The sequence below is a fragment of the Mauremys mutica genome, chromosome 7 (assembly GCF_020497125.1).
Source record: "Mauremys mutica isolate MM-2020 ecotype Southern chromosome 7, ASM2049712v1, whole genome shotgun sequence".
NCBI classification, from domain to species: Eukaryota; Metazoa; Chordata; order Testudines; family Geoemydidae; genus Mauremys; species Mauremys mutica.
Window position 1 is genome coordinate 126,834,391 of NC_059078.1, and position 17,235 is coordinate 126,851,625.

General features: G+C 46.7%; 1 protein-coding gene across 17 annotated transcripts in view; it reads left to right on the forward strand.

Annotated features, from left to right (window-relative positions):
• Nucleotides 1-17,235, forward strand: part of BTRC (beta-transducin repeat containing E3 ubiquitin protein ligase) — a 177,646-nt gene that overhangs the window by 153,508 nt on the left and 6,903 nt on the right. For 16 of the 17 annotated variants that reach the window (XM_045023075.1, XM_045023066.1, XM_045023070.1 and 13 more), the window contains 5 exons: nt 5,820-6,069; nt 6,491-6,609; nt 9,419-9,529; nt 12,703-12,781; nt 16,701-16,894. In XM_045023075.1, coding sequence (XP_044879010.1) covers nt 5,820-6,069; nt 6,491-6,609; nt 9,419-9,529; nt 12,703-12,781; nt 16,701-16,862 — 721 coding nt within the window. In that variant the 3' untranslated portion in view covers nt 16,863-16,894. The remainder of the gene's footprint in view (nt 1-5,819; nt 6,070-6,490; nt 6,610-9,418; nt 9,530-12,702; nt 12,782-16,700; nt 16,895-17,235) is intronic. The other variant, XM_045023067.1, reaches the window with a different exon arrangement.

Sequence of the window (17,235 nt, forward strand, 5' to 3'; positions counted from 1 at the left end):
AGTGCAAGAGTGTAATAAGAAAAGCCAAAGAGGAGTTTGAAGAACAGCTAGCCAAAAACTCCAAAGGTAATAACAAAATGTTTTTTAAGTATATCAGAAGCAGGAAGCCTGCTAAACAACCAGTGGGGCCCCTTGATGATCATAATTCAAAAGGAGCGCTTAAAGACGATAAAGTCATTGCGGAGAAACTAAATGGATTCTTTGCTTCAGTCTTCACGGCTGAGGATGTTAGGGAGATTCCCAAACCTGAGCTGGCTTTTGTAGGTGACAAATCTGAGGAACTGTCACAGATTGAAGTATCACTAGAGGAGGTTTTGGAATTAATTGATAAACTCAACATTAACAAGTCACCGGGACCAGATGGCACTCACCCAAGAGTTCTGATACGGCCTTTCTTATGTTCTTATGTTCTCTGAGTACAAAAGAAAAGGCTGGTAAAGACTCGGTCGTTTCCCAGTCCATAGTGGGCAGGTCAAACTGCAGGCTGGGTCCTTGCCTAGGATACTTCATTTCAATAAACAAACTAAGGAAATACAACCTAGATGGAGCTAATATAAGGTGGGTGCAAAACTGGTTGGAAAAACGTTCCCAGAGAGTAGTTATCAGTGGTTCACAGTCATGCTGGAAGGGCATAACGAGCGGGGTCCCGCAGGGATCGGTTCTGAGTCCAGTTCTCTTCAATATCTTCATCAACGATTTAGATAATGACATAGCGAGTACACTTATAAAGTTTGCGGATGATACCAAGCTGGAAGCGGTTGCAAGCACTTTGGAGGACAGGATTAAAATTCAAAATGATCTCCACAAACTGGAGAAATGGTCTGAAGTAAATAGGATGGAATTCAATAAGGACAAATGCGAAGTGCTCCACTTAGGAAGGAAGAATCAGTTGCACACATACAAAATGGGCAATGACTGCCTAGGAAGGAGCACTGTGGAAAGGGATCTGGGGGGTCATAGAGGATCACAAGCTAAATATGAGTCAACAGTGTAACACTTTTGCAAATAAAGCAAACATCATTCTGGGATGTATTAGCAGGAGTGTTGTAAGCAAGACACGAGAAGTAATTCCGCTCTACTCTGCACTGATTATGCCTCAACTGGAGCATTGTGTCCGGTTCTGGCAGCACATTTCAGGAAAGATGTGGACAAATTGGAGAAAGTCCAGAGAAGAGCAACACAAATGATGAAAGATCTGGAAAATATGACCTATGAGGGAAGATTGAAAAAATTGTGTTTGTTTAGTCTGGAGAAGAGAAGACCGAGAGGGGACATAACAGTTTTCAAGTACATAAAAAGTTGTTACAAGGAGGAGGGAGAAAAAATGTTCTTCTTAACCTCTGAGGATAGAACAAGAAGCAATGGGCTTAAATTGCAGCAAGGGCAGTTTAGGTTGGATATTAGGAAAAACTTCCTAACTGTCAGAGTGATTAAGCACTGGAATAAATTGTCTAGGGATGTTGTGGAATCTTCATCATTGGAGATTGTTAAGAGCAGCTTGGACAAACACCTGTCAGGGATGGTCCAGATAATACTTAGTCCTGCCTTGAATGCAGGGGACTGGACTAGACGACCTCTCGAGGTCCCTTCCAGTTCTATGATTCCCCGCTGTATCTATAAATGTGCACTGACCCCAGAGGCTTAAGGATGGAACACTTTTAGCCCTTGAGAAGGAGGGCCTCATCCAGTTGGATATACAGATGGACTTTAACATTTCTCCAGTACAAAATCTCAGGCATCCACCTGCCCAGGTAAATCATTAGATCACCAGCTCCTTGTCAGTTTGGCAGCCCTTTCCGTATACTGCTGATTTTCTAGTGGCGCATTTCTGTAGTCCACGGCCTTCATTCCTTTGCATACTGGAGTCAGATGTCTTTGTGCTTTCCACCATAGACTGGTGTCTGTCTACATAGCCTGGGACTCCATGATTTTCATTGAATTGGTTACTCACAACTACTTACCAATCTCTCTATCTGTGTAGGACTTTGGGACAGTGATTCTTGACCACTGGAACATGTGCCAGTAGGTGAACTTCAGGCTGAGTTCTTTAGATTCAGTTGAACCCTTGTGCATAGCTGCTATCCCCTACCATTTGGCTGGGTGCTTTATAACCTGTAATAAAGTGTGGGCTGTTTATGGATGGAAATAAACAGTGATGAGCTGCCAAATTTTTAACAACGGGTTCCCTCCTCCCTCTAAAATTTTAACAACGGGTTCCCTCCTTCCCCCCCCCTCCGTGGGGGGGGGTCGTGCCCCATCCAACCCCTCATGTTCCTTAACACACACACTCCGAGACCCCTGACCCGTCCCCTGACTGCCCCTTGCCGCCCCACCCAACCCCTCCTCTCATTCTCAATGGCCCCCCAGAACCCCTACCCCATACAACTACCCCTTCTCTCTGTCCCTGAGTGCCCCCACCACCTCATCCAACCCTGCTCTTTCCTGACTGCTCCCTGGGACCCTTGACCCCATTCAATCCCCCTGTTCTCTGCCCTCTGACTGCCCTGACCCCTATCCACCCCCCCACAACCCACCCCCTCCCTGCCCCCTTACCACACTGCCTGGGGACCGGGTCCACTCTGCTTCCCGCGAACATCGGGAAGCAGGAGGAGAAGGCTAAAATGGCTGCTAAATTTAACAGTGGGTTCGCGCGAACCCGCTGCAGCTCACCCCTGGAAATAAAGGTGCATATATGCACACGCACGCATAGTGCAGTACACCTGCCTCCCCAGGAGTGCAAGAGAAAGGCCTCCCTCGAAGACTATATCTGCTGCCTAGCTCTTCCTGGCATTTTTCGGATGTCTGCTGGATGGAGTGATATTCTTATGTCGTTCTGCAATGTGAGGGTGTGATTTTCATGGGAGGATTTTGTAATGCCAATGCCTGGTTCTAACAGAGATGCTCAGATAATAGCGATGAGCACTGTAGGCATGCCTGTAAATAAATGCAGTGGGAAGGCATGTGATTTCCGTACCTTTGAGAAGAGATGGGAATGTTGTAACTTATGCTTTCAGATTGAAAAGAATGGCACAATGAATGTGTAAATGTAAGACTCCAGCTGCGATGTCTGTTTTCACCAAATCGCATTTCTGTTGAGGAGCAGTGACTCAAAGGAAGGTTGGAGTGAGCTCATCTCCTCTTTCTTTCTTACTGTTACATTTTCCAAGCCAGCAATAATGCTTATCCGGGACTCATGCAGAGCAAACACCAAAGGTATCCCAACACAGCAGCTAGTGTACTTCACAGCATGACCACGGCGGTACAGGCAGAGCTTCGGACTACCCACCTGAATACATACGTGCCCTGGGAGTTGGGTGAGTTTGTACTCAGGTGGCTAGCCCAAGCTGCTGCCTAGGCCATTGTGGCCTCACTCCTATTTTCAGCATGCGAGCTTGAGCAGAGCTGGCGTGTCTGCCTGACTGCACTAGGAAACACCCTCCCAGAGCTGTGTGGACATATCCCAAATGGCAGGTGTAATGCTGCCTGCAGTGACTCAAGAGCATGGGTACCAACCTCCGGGCACCCTGTCAGGAAGCAGGGCACAAGCCCCAGATTGGCTGTGCCTTCTATACTTAGATTTAACCAACTAAATATCGGAGAGAAACTCTTCAGGCTCTATAACAGCCAAACATGGAGTCACAGACAGTCCTCTTGGGTGTTCTGATCCAACTCCCCCCCCCCCACCCCCAGCTGAGCCTGCCTTTGTTTTACACCAAGGATCACAGCAATATTCGGATTACTCCGTCCCAAAGGACCAGTCACTTACTCCAGGTCAGTCGCACCTTAGATCTCACCGACTACGCTGGTAGCCAATCCTACAATAAACTACCTACAGATTTCTTAGGTAGGAAAAGGAAGCGAGGTATTTACAAGGTTAAAGCAGGTAAACATAGATGCATGCATGTGTTATAATCTTAAGTGTCAAAAAGTAATAGAAGCTTCTATAATCAGCAAGCTGTGTATGGCCTTTAGGGTAACCCAGGCTGGGCACTGGGGGCCTCTTACGTATGCCTAAAACCTTGCTGCCAGAGTCCAAGCAGCACAGAGATCTGGTTCCTTCTTGTTAGGGGTTTTTTATTCCCTTCCCCACCCTGTGCTCTGAGCTACAATCTCAGCTGATGGGAGGAAACCACTTGCATGGCTCATCTTCATGGAGGGTGGGGGGATGAGATGGACAACAAACATTTTTTGTCCTCTTTATCGTCCCACAGTCGTCTGTCGAGTGTCGATGGGACCTTCGCTGTGAGACAGGACCTAACACTTTTGGCTGGATATCAGCACTTCACACTAGTTAATGTCTCTCTCCTGTCTGGTGCCATGGCGTCACAGAGCCTCACAATACAACCACCCTAATATTGCCTTACAATAAGGGATACAGATGCTATAAGCAAGATTAATGCCGGCAGCCACTCACAAGCATTCAGTAAAGTCTAAATACATTCTTACAATTCTAATACTTATTTGAAAAATACTGACACACAGATGATGCAGACTGATTCCAGGTATATGTTTCTCAGTGTTCAGTTGAGACATGGGGACCTGCTCTGCCAGCGTCACAGCATTTTCAAATAAGCTTGCCCTGTGACAGGAGGGAGGCCTCCCAAGCCTACTAGAAGAGCTGTAGCTTTAAGAGGGGTTAATGGGAGGTGGCATGCACTCTTCAAAACCCCCTAGTTTTTAGGACTGAGCGTTGCTGCAGCCCAAGTTTCATGATGAGTTAGAGCACACAAAGCAGACTGGGCATTGTTACTGTAGCATATGAAGCAAGCATTTGTATTTCATAAACATGAGTGACATTTCTTCTCTCCTGCACATCCCTGCCGTGTTTAATTGCAAGCTTCGTTAAGGGAGGAGGGATTCAATTTCCACAGCCTTTTGCTATTTGCTAATACAGCCATTATGCGGCTGGAGTTTAGCGTAGCTGGGGTTCAGGGTATGGTAGTGCTGCAGGAAGCTGCTGGAAGGAATTTTGCCTTGAGGTAAATACCTTCGCAAACAATGCACCGAAAGGAACTGTGTCGTTTTTAAACTTTAATATCCCCAACTCACGTCATAGAAGCTCTTTAAATTGAGCGTGTACCTGATTCTTTTAACCACAAGTTATCCTTTGCGTGTAATAGACTGTGCCTGTTAATGGTCAATTGACATAAAAACTCTATATTAATTTGTGCTTTATCAACACATTCCTGAAATGTCGTAGGGTTCCTTTGTGTCTGTTCAGGATAAATAATTTGCTGCTGTTAGAAACCAATCTAACCCAATAGTGTAATTTTTTTAATGATTCTTTTAGATTTGCTTACAAAGAAAAAGCATACTTTGGTCTTCTGCTACTATAGAAAATTGTCTCCTTTGTTGGCAGTCACAGCAGAAAGGGCGAAGATTGAATGGGCCATTGTGGGTGAACTTGCCTCTAGCACTGGGTCTCCCCAGATCCGGGTAGACAGGCATATCTTTGGAGGTGAGAGAGCTGCAGGCAGAGTTAACAGGGGACTTCAATCTCCAGGGCTGTCAATCTGGTACCTTTCATCAGCACTACACAGTCACTTAATTACAAAACGCTTTGCTGTGTTGTTTTTATGGGGCTAATTGCATTGCAGGTTTTTTGGCTGCTGGACTCCTCTAATATTTTTGTAATCAGCTGGTTTATGTGATATATCTTGTAATGAACTAACTATTCAGCAGATTCTAGGGTTAGTATGTGGTGTTTGCTTGTCATCGAACCAAAGACTTGATTTTTCTTCTCCTGCAGAAAAATCAAATGTAATTTCTTTTTCACCCTCTTTCCTTTCCCTTGGTTTGAAATACTGTGTGAATTTCAGGGTGTGGGACGTAAATACTGGCGAGATGCTAAACACGCTGATTCACCACTGCGAAGCAGTACTGCACCTGCGCTTTAACAACGGCATGATGGTGACTTGTTCCAAAGACCGTTCCATTGCCGTATGGGACATGGCTTCCCCGACAGACATTACCCTGCGAAGGGTCCTGGTAGGACACAGAGCTGCTGTCAACGTAGTGGACTTCGATGACAAGTACATTGTGTCAGCATCAGGTGATAGGACTATAAAGGTGAGAAATTTCAAAGGCTGTTTATTTACAGCACTTGTCAGTGTTGACCAAAAAGAATGACCAGATTCCTGAGAACATAAGAGTTGGTGATATTAAAACTCAGAAAAAAGCCAATTTGTACATAAACTGTAAATCAGTTTCCAAAGTGCTATGGTTTAATTTGGGGACAAGTCCTAATATAATACAATAAAAGCTCTATGTGTGAGGAGTCAGTCTGTTAACTGTAGAAAGCTGTAGTCATATGTCACTGGTAAGGTAGCTTTCCCTACGTCAGCAATAATGTCTTGAATTTGACTTGTGACCTCGAGGTTGTGATGACTTTTTGAACATTCTGGACACACCTGTTTCTCTCACAGGTCCCTCACCTCCGTTAGTTACCTCTTAATAATTAGGCCCTGTGTGTTTTCTCTCCCCATCTCAGGTCTGGAACACTAGTACCTGCGAGTTTGTGCGCACCTTAAATGGCCACAAACGAGGCATCGCGTGTCTGCAGTACAGAGATCGGCTAGTAGTGAGTGGCTCTTCAGATAACACTATCAGGTGAGAGGCAAGCTCCCATCGGGGAGCTCTGCGCGCGCGCCGTGTTCTCGGCTCACATAAGGCCATTGTCTCTGCTTCACTTGGGACATGCTGAAGTTAGATAACCGAAATGGTCTGTGCCCATTTCTCCTGCAACTGGGCTGCCTTTGCTATAGAATGCTGTGAACTACCGAAGGGGGGTATAGAAAGCCATTTTTCTTGCTTTGCCTTGTAGCCTTCCTATCTCAAGAGTGCCATACTAATCAGCGAGTCAGACTGGTTAGACAGTTTTGGGGTGTGAAGTAGCTGGCAAGCACCACTTTGCATGATGTCCTTTTGTGATATTTTATTTGGCCTGTGTGTCTAGTTAAAGGGTCAGACATGCAATAAGAAGCATTTAATCCTCTGCAGAAATCTCCTGGGCTCACACCAAACTCCTCTTGTGGTGCTTGGCATCTGGTATAGATTGGAACAGCTGGTTGAGAGCATGAAGTTCAGTTTTCTCCCTCTTGCACTTTCCTGGCTGCCCTAATGGCAGCCTGAGATTTAACCCCTTTCATGCTGGGAGTCAGGATTTCTTGGTAAATCATGCAGCTGCCGCTAGAGGGATGTACGATTATCTCCTTAACTAGCTTTGTTCAGTAAACTTGAGTCAACGTAAAACTGACCATGGTAAGTGGTTGGATCATACAAATGGGTGGTCGGGCTGCCTCCCTTCACCTGCGTGGATAGGAGGGGACTTTGCCCTGCAGCTGAAACTTGGGAACAGACTGTCTGCGCAGCAGCAATCTACTTTCCTTTTTGACCAGTCCTCTGTTGTCAGTGGTAAATACAGAGGCATTTGTTTGCTGGGTGCTTTTCCTCACAACCAGCCACCTTTTCCTACTCTGAATCCCACAGGAAGCTGACACTCCTGTCTGTGACACCGCAAGGTGATTGAACCAGCTGTGCCGTGCCAAATTTTGCATGCTGTCTGCTTGATGGAATGACATAGTAGAAGGACCAGACCAGAGAGATTGAGGGATCACTGACTCCTCCTTCCTTTTACACAGTGAAATGGGCAGTGATTACATTGTACTGTTTTTCTAAAATGCCCCTAAGTGCGGCAAAAAGATTGTGCACTTTGAATTTGAATAAATCCTTTTTTGTACAGTACTTTGAAACTCAGAACCAAAAGAAATGGGAATAGGAAATAGTAAAATTTCACAGCATTTAGAAAATCAGCTAAAATACCACTTGTAATAACCAACAAAAATGTCAGTACAGTAATCAGCCTAAAGAGGAATACAATTACTCTTATTTTACACTGAATACAATTCCTAGTTGATAGATAAATTGTGCTAGAATTTCATGAAAGTTGGTAGTGAATCTTAGCTGAACCCAAGTCCAGTGGCCCTCAAGGCTTGGTAAAAGGTTTACCTGCTCACTTACTCTGCCAGCCTTCCACAAGCATTGCTTGAGGGTGGGTATCTGTGGGAAGGTGATAAGAGGGCAGCTTACTAAGTAATCTATGTGGATGACTTGATGTAGGTTTGATTTTAATTTACTTGAGATACAAGGTGCTGGCCTTCAATTGGGTGAAACATGATGTGAAATTTGTAGTTTGTAACTTCTGAAATTTGACGTCCTAGAGGTTGAAAACCTTTAGAATCCCTAAGAATTTTTTTTCCAAAAGGGAGTGTTTTAAATGATTTTCCAATTCTGTAAATACAGAGCGTACAAAAAAGCTAGGAAATTAAAGTTCGTCTTCCTTAGAGATATAGTCTATCTGAAAATGATTTGGGTGGGATTTCAGGTCAGCTCTTCAGCTGGTGCAAGTCAAATAGCGCCATTGACATCACCATAGCTGTCCTGGTTTTTCAGCTGAGGAACTGGGCCCATCACGTTTCAAGGCATTTAAACCGAATAACTCAATACAGGGAGTCATTGAGGCCAGAGTATTTCATTGTTCCAAATAAACTATCAGTAGAGAAAAGAGAAGATCAAGGCGTGACTTGATCATGGTGTAGGAATCTCTTCACAGGGAGAAACTAATGGATATTAAAGGACTCTTTATTTAGTACCGGAAGGCATAACCAGAACCAATGGCAGGAAGTTCAAGCCTGACAAATTCCAGTTAAAAATAATCCACCAGTGTTTAACCGTGAGGGTGATTAACCATTGGGACAAGCTTCCAAAGGAAGCTGTGGATTCTCCATCTCGTGATGGCTTCAAATCCAGACTTGGATGCCTTTCTGGGACCTGCTTTAGTGAAAGACAAGTTATTAGCCTCAATACAGGGGTAACTGGGTGAAATTCTCTGGCCTGTGTTATACAGGAGTTCAGACTAGATGATCTATTGGCCTCTCTGGCCTTAAAACATGAACCATTCTGCCAGCACCCCTATGCACTAAGGCTACACTTCTGCCTCTGTGTAAAACATCCCACCAAGCTGAGTCCTTCTCAGACTGCAGCTGTTTCCTCGGTGGAGAGAGATGCTTTGCGGCCGTGGTGCTGTGCATCCTCCACCCGAGCTGCAAGGTGATTGAACAGATTAGGAGCCAGGGACAACTGTTCAGAGTTGCTCGTTTGCCATGTGTCAAGTCACTTGACCTCATACCCACTAGAACCTGATCGTAACATAACAGAGTTTTCTTTGAAAAATATGCTCCAACGGAGCTGCAGGAAAAAGGATGGGTTGTGGGGTGATGAATTCAAGATCTTCCACATTAGCACCATCAGAATCTTTATTTCCAAAGAACCCATTGACCAATTATAGTCTGAGACCAAACACTTCATTGCAATAACAGATTTTCAGATCTTCTCTCCTCCTCTTCCTAATCTCTTCCAGGTTGTGGGATATAGAGTGCGGGGCATGTTTACGAGTACTGGAAGGCCATGAGGAGTTGGTGAGATGCATACGCTTCGATAACAAGAGGATAGTCAGCGGGGCATATGATGGGTGAGATTGTTAACGAGGTTCAGACACCGAGCATCCCTCTTTCCCCCCCCCCCCTCAAAAAAATTAGACCTGTTGTCTGTTGTGCTATTCTCACACTTATGGTCAATATATGAGAAGTGCGTTACATTCTCCTGGCCTTTCCCTTTTCTGGAGCAGGTCTTCTGTGGGGTGTGTTTTCCAGCAGTTTCACATGGCAGATCCATGCAGAACTCCTCATGCTTGAATCAGTGACAACCAGATCAGCTAGTTCTCTGCCCAGGAATGTAGTAGATCAGAGCACTGAGTCCATAAGGTCCGTGTCTCATGTGTAGCAGTGGCCAGACCTAACGCTGCTTTTTCTACAGCTCCCACAATTAATAATAATAATTGGAGATATACCAATCTCCTAGAACTGGAAGGGACCTTGAAAGGTCATTGAGTCCAGCCCCCTGCCTTCACTAGCAGGACCAATTCCTGCTGTTTGTGCGTGCATGTCTAGCTTTCTCCCTTCCTCTTCTGCCCTACATGTGGAGGTAAGTGGTTACCCTCCGACTGGTCTGCCAACAGCAGTGTACACAATACAGGACAGCTTCATAAAGAGTGTTTCCTCTGGATCTGCAAGTCTTCCCATATGCTCCCCTTCTGCCCCTGTGCATTTTGTCCCCGTGTCTCCTCCCCCCCCCCCCCCCCGTCATTAGCAGTAATGGCCTACCTGAGCTAGACTCTAACCAAAGGGTGGCAGGCATCTCCAGTTATGCCCCTGTCAGAGCCGAGGAAATGGAGCAAGACCTTTCAGGGTGGAGCCAGCCTTCCAAAACAGAGACTTCCCCAGCAACAGTCAGACGTACCAGTAATAGAGCAGGGAGAGACCCAGCCAAGCCCCTTTGTTCCCCCACAACTCCTGGCAAGAACTTCACAGCTCCTGGATGCCAGTGGTGACAGCTAACTACTTTTACTGTTCGAGCTCTGGATGGTATTTTTGCTCTGCCAGTTTGCACCAAATCCTCCACTCATCTCTCTCCCTGAGCTTCCATGTTTCTCTCTGGCCACCCCTCCACCTCAAGTATCAGAGGGGAGCCGTGTTAGTCTGGATCTGTAAAAGCAGCAAAGAGTCCTGTGGCACCTTATAGACTAACAGACGTATTGGAGCATGAGCTTTTGTGGGCGAATACCCACTTCGTTGGATGCATCCTCCACCTCAGGATTCCTTGTGACCTCTGCATTTGCATCTACTTTTTGCCTTATTTCTATGCCAGTTGGCCCCATAATTAACTAAATAACAGATAGATAAATAGAACTAAGACATGTCCATCGTCCCTGGTCACTTTGCTTGTGTGGTAGATCCCTTCCCCCCGCCCCTTGTCTGGGTTTTGTCTCTTTAGGCTGTAAGCTCTTTGAGACAGAAACTGACTGTACCTGTGTGTGTTCAGCCTGGTGGGACTGGAGGCTCTGGGAACCACCTTGATATAAATAATGGAGCCAGTCCCCTGTCACTGGCAGCCCATCTGGTGGGGTACAATTTCAAACTACCGGACAGGGTTTTAGCCTCAACTCCCACTGACTTGTAATAGGAGTCACATAACTGGAAGCGCCTGCTGTGTGAGAGCTCAGTTTAAGCAGGTCACTCAGAGCCAAGGGAAGGAGGGGTACTGGGGAGGGGTGCATACATGGGGTAGTGGGGATGTATTTGGGGAAACATCTCAAGACCTGCCCCTGTAGTGTAGTGTAGCCAGGTGCTTCTCACTGCCGCACAGCTGCTGCCGTTCACCACATCACTGAGTACTACAGAGAAGTGAATGAGCAGACGCACAGCCACTCAGAGAACGCAAGACAGTACAATAGGCAGACTGAAAAGTGCACAGAGAGTGTCTTGGTCTGGAAACTCCTGTCGATAATCTAGGGCAATGTGCTTAACCAAGCATTGCTGCTTGCGCTGTGAAAGGGACTCCAAAGAGCAGGGTCCTTTTCCAGCACTCTCCATTGCAGCTAGCCAGATTTCTGTGGCGGGGGAAGAGGCTTTCTTCACTGTGGAGGTTGTATTTGCGATGATGGGCTGGCTTCCTGGTACGTTGCTGGTGTCCAGGCTCCCTTGGGGAAGAGCTGACTTTCCCTTTCCAGGCTTGAATAACTTTGAGCGACACTGGGGTCTTGTGTAGCTAATTTGGATAGCATGTCCCCTGTGCCACAAAGTCAGCTTCCTTCTCCTGGGCACGGAGCCCCTCTACTAGGGTACAGAATCCCACTCTCTTCCAGCCCTAAGCCTGCAGACTGGTTTAAATTGGAGTGTGGGGGTTCCGCACACTTAATTCTCCCCCATCCTGTTGTTAGCACCCTTCATACTACGAGATAGTCACTACATTGTGCAGGGGAGGAGCATATGTGATTGAACTCTAGGGGTGACCGTGTGGCTTAAGGACGAGGGAAATCTCCAGCCCAGCCCCGTTTGATTTTCTGTAAGAAATCTGACATCACGATTTGGTGCAGTCTAATGCGAAGACATTGGTGTCATCACCCCAGCTTTATAGCTAAACCCCAAACCTCTAGCAAGCTGGACACCAGTGCAGTGGCATGCCTGGGCTGTGGAGCAGTGGAGACATGCCTTTTCCTCCCCCACTGAATGTGTCCTGTTTTCTAAAATGCTTGTGCGCTCGTGGTTCTTGTGGAACCTGCCTGTGGCTGCCCATAGCAGTAGTCTGCACAGGTGGAGCAACCCTAGCCTGTCTGCCTATTTTCTAGGAGGCAGGGCCGCGCTTGGACCAGGCGGAGGGGATGAATCCATGCTATGGAGACTGACACGCTTTTCTTCTTGTCCAACAAGAGGCTTTATATAACGTGTCATGTTATCTGTGTTATAAACCCAAGTGCACTCACACAGCTGTGATCACTCTGTTTCATTGCTTTTGGCCCATTTGCCATTAAGGAGTAAGTGTCTACATTAACCTTCACCCGGGTTTCTACATTAGTTACTGTCACCTGCTTTTTTATGTAATTCATTTGTATGGTAACCATATACTTCCCCCGTAAGATCAGCAGGCTTTACCCAAGAGAGCATGTGAGAGCCAGGTGTCAAGAGCAGAAAGGCTTCTCTCCGGTTCCCGATGTATTATCTAAGCTGTTAACTTTAATTGCTGGTGAACCATTTACACTTTTCTCTGTAACAAAGCTTTGGTGCTTGTCCCCTCTTTCCTCTCCAGGAAAATTAAAGTGTGGGATCTTGTGGCTGCTCTGGACCCTCGCGCTCCAGCTGGGACCCTCTGTCTGCGAACCCTCGTGGTAAGAGCTTTTGGTTGGGGGGGGGTCAAGGTGGGGGAGGACAGGCTTTGTCAAGGCTGTATTATGCCATGAAAGCTTGAGCTGTTGTAGACAAAGTTCAGATGAAGCCGATGATGATAGGCCCCAAAGGGCAGGCTTGCAGATGTGTCTGAATGTAAGGTATTATGGGCCCTTTCACCTGGAAAGAAAGCCTTGCAAAAAGTGCCATGGGGCCTTTAACACAGCCAAGAAATCAGTTTTACAACCTCTTCAGCAGCCCCTAACGATACGCCGGGTCATCAGCTCCGGGCCAGTCCCAAGGGAGAATGTTTCGCTCCTGGACACCCCCGTCACCACTTCAGATATTGGAAGTCAGTGGAGCTGTGATAGTTTGCACCAGCTGAGGGTCTGACCTCAAGGGGATGATACCCTCTGCTGAGCGTACCTATGGAGTCTGCATAATCTCTGTGCTGCTGGGGGACCAGGACTTTTCCTGGGCCTCTTTCTTCTTTCTGGCAATTTTTTAATGTTGCCAGATGATTGTTGTTAAAAGAAGGGCTTTCATCCCTTTTTAAAATTGAATTTAAGTTCATAACTAAAATCTATTTAAACAACGAGGAGTCCGGTGGCACCTTAAAAACTAACCGATTTATTTGGGCATAAGCTTTCGTGGGTAAAAATGTCTGAGGGATTTTGAGCACATGTCAGCTGCAAACCATGGAGTGGCCCTATGCCTGCGAATATACAGACCCAGAGAGTCTGAGACTTCCATATTGATCCTGTTCCAATCTTAGACCCGGCTTGGGCACTGTGTGTTTCTGCTAACTTGGGAGGCTTAATTTAACTAGTGCAATTTCATCTCCTTTTGCTGGCAGTGAAAAATACAGGTACCCTGAATAATTACATTATAAATCAGAAATTGTGGGATGAAAACGTTGTAGGAATCCGTGAATGAATACCTAGAAATCCCTGTTTGTAGGAGCGAGCGAGCTAAGGGGGGAAGACAGAGGGCATGGAGCGTTACTTTTAGGGTCTTTCATGCCTGTAACTGCAGAGCATCCTAGTATCCGCTTACTCATGCTCTTTTTTCTTCCCTCGGCCTCCAAAATGAAACCGCGCAATAAACGTTGCAAGCCTCCTGCTGTTTGTGTTCAATTTTCAAGCAGTAGGAGAAAAGTCTGCAGATAACGAATGCTCGCTGCATGCCAGTTCCTTTCATTTTTCCCTCCTTTGGATGGAGCAGCAGCCGCCTGCGCTTGACAGCAGCTTCCCAAGCTGAGAAATAAGTATGGCGCAGCTTTACATTTCAAGCCAAGGAGGCCAGGTTCTTTTGGCTTTAACTTACAATGTGAAGCATGCATCACATCAGCTGCCCCTGTGATTTTAAAGAGCAAGGACAGTGATTAGTGCATAGGATCTTTAGGTAGAGGAATTTCATTTAGTAAACACTGATTGAAAAGTTCATTTTCAAAGTGGCCTTTTGAAATACCCGTCTCTTTCAGTCTCCTAGTGGCACTTGCTCTTGTAGTGACTTTTCCCAGCAGGAGCTCTATTCTGGTGGGCACACGAAACACCATTCCTATTTGAATACACGCAAAACCAGACTCTTGGAGTGTCTGTCTGTTTAATTAACTAGAATTTTAAAACTAAGGATGCTACTTGTAAGACAAACTTTATTTAAAATTAATTTAAAACAAAACAGAATTTGCCTTACCACAACTTTGAAATGGTCCTTTTTCCAGGCATTCAAAAAGGAGCTGCATTCAGAGTCCTGCTCTGTCAAAACGGCAGCGTCCTGTTTGGTGGGAAACTGTTCTGTTGATGACTATATTTGAGAGCCCTTTCATTTTTTGTGACTTACTCATCTTAAAACTAGCTGTCGTGGTTAGAATCTCTTAGCACATTCGGTTTTCTTTACCCCATGTCTGGCAGCGTGGAAGGCACGACAAGGAGCCACGTACTGATACGAGAGTCAGGAGGTGTTGTGCTGCTTTTCTTTGCACTCCCTTTTGACCGGGGAAGCTGCCGCCCACACCTGCACCAGGGAGCACTGATAACAGCTAGCCAGCCCACAGGGGACAGTGTAGCGAGTTGTGCGTTACGGTGTGCAGGATCTGGCGTAGTTTGCCATGCTGTTTCCACTCAGCCTCCTATAAGAATACAAACTGCCTCTAAAGGGCCTTTCCTGTGGCTACGTTTAGAACTGCTCAGGAGGAATCATTACAGTGTCATTTTGACTTTATAATGGTTCCCTTTGTCTCTTCCAGTTTAAGCTGTTTCCTCCTTCAGCAGTAGCAATAGTGCCAAGCAGGAGACGCAGGATCAATTCATAGATAGAATCAGAGAAGATTAGGGTTGGAAGGGACCTCAGGAGGTATCTAGTCCAACCCCCTTCTCAAAGCAGGACCAACCCCAGCTAAATCATCCCAGCCAGGGCTTTGTCAAGCTGGGCCTTAAAAACCTCTAAGGATGGAGATTCCACCACCTTCCTAGGGAACCCATTCCAGTGCTTCACCAACCTCCGAGTAAAATAGTGTTTCCTAATATCCAACCTAAACCTCCCCCACTGCAACTTGAGTCCTTGTTCTGTCATCTGCCACCACCGAGAACAGCCGAACTTCATCCTCTTTGGAACCCTCCTTCAGGTAGTTGAAGGCTGCTATCAGATCCCCCCTCGCTCTTCTCTTCTGCAGAATAAACAAGCCCAGTTCCCTCAGCCTCTCCTCATAAGTCATGTGCCCCAGCCCTGTAATCATTTTTGTTGCCCTCCGCTGGACTCTCTCCAATTTGTCCACATCCTTTCTGTAGTGGGGGGGCCAAAACCGGATGCAGTATTCCAGATGTGGCCTCTCCAGTGCCGAATAGAGGGGAATGATCACTTCCCTCAATCTGCTGGCAGCGCTCCTACTAATGCAGCTGAATATGCCATTAGCCTTCTTAGCAACAAGGACACACTGCTGACTCATATCCAGCTTCTCGTCCACTGTAATCCCCAGCTCCTTTTCTGTAGAACTGCTGCTTAGCCAGTCGGTTCCCAGCTTGTAGCAGTGCATGGGATTCTTCCATCCTAAGTGCAGGACTCTGCACTTGTCCTTCTTGGACCTCATCAGGTTTCTTTTGGCCCAATCGTCCAATTTGTCTAGGTCACTCTGGACCCTATCCCTACCCTCCAGTGTATCTACCTCTCCCACCCAGCTTAGTGTCATCTGCGAACTTGCTGAGGGAGCAATGCATCCCATCATCCATAATGAAGATGTTGAACAAAACAGGTCCCAGGACCGACCCCTGGGGCACTCCACTTGATACTGGCTGCCAACTAGACATTGAGTCATTGATCACTACCCATTGAGCCCAACGATCTAGCCAACTTTCTATCCACCTTTATAGTCCATTCATCCAGTCCATACTTCTTTAACTTGCTGGCAAGAATACTGTGGGAGACTATATCAAAAGCTTTGCTAAAGCCAAGATATGTCACATCCACTGCTTTCCCCATATCCACAGAGCCAGTTATCTCATCATCGAAGGCACTCAGGTTGGTCAATTGCCAAACTGTCCCCTGTTCCCCTAGAATCCACTGCTGGTGGAAATGCTATGGAGGCAGTGCTGAGCTGTATAGTAGGAGATGTGAGGCTACCGCTCTGTCAGCCCCACCTAGTTGCTCTGGAGAAGAGCTCGGTTTAAGGGCATGGGGCTCGGGGAGCAATGCTTCCGTGCAGGTGTCTGCTCTGGTGTGGGCTCCCTGATGAAGGGCCAGGTTCCAAATATGGCAGACGTACTTTTACGCTACTTAGCTTGTTCCACAGAGACAATGGCACACAGTAGCCGTATAGGGTTTACTGACCAAAAAACAAATCAATTATTAATGTTCACCATGCATTCCCATCAGCCAGGCAGTCTGTAAAGTAATCCCTGCTGTCTCTCTGACCCTCCCGGTTAGGAGCATTCTGGGAGAGTCTTTCGACTCCAGTTCGACGAATTCCAGATCATCAGCAGCTCGCACGATGACACAATCCTCATGTGGGACTTCCTGAATGACCCAGCTGCCCAAGCAGAATCGACCCGCTCCCCGTCCAGAACATACACCTACATCTCCAGATAAATAACACTACACTGTACCTCACGCGCGCACAGGTAAGAACGAGGCACAAGGGCATGTGGGCACGGGGAGAAGAGGCAAATGTTGAGCTGGAAAGATTCGTTTGGATGGTCAGTATCTCCCATCGTGGCTGGTGGTCGTTATCCTGCCAGGATGCAGACACCTTCTGGTACCTTCGAGCAGGAGTTGTTGAAGAGTTCCTGACATGTGGTACTTGCAGTCCTTACACCCAATTCTCCTTTTGGCCCAGCTTCCCCAACAATTAAATCAGCAGTTGGAGTGGCTCCTTAACATGGGGGTGCAGGTGGTTTGACACTGGGCAGTTGTCACCAAGCTAGAAGGTTCTGCCAAATCATGGCAATTGCACTTCCCCCTA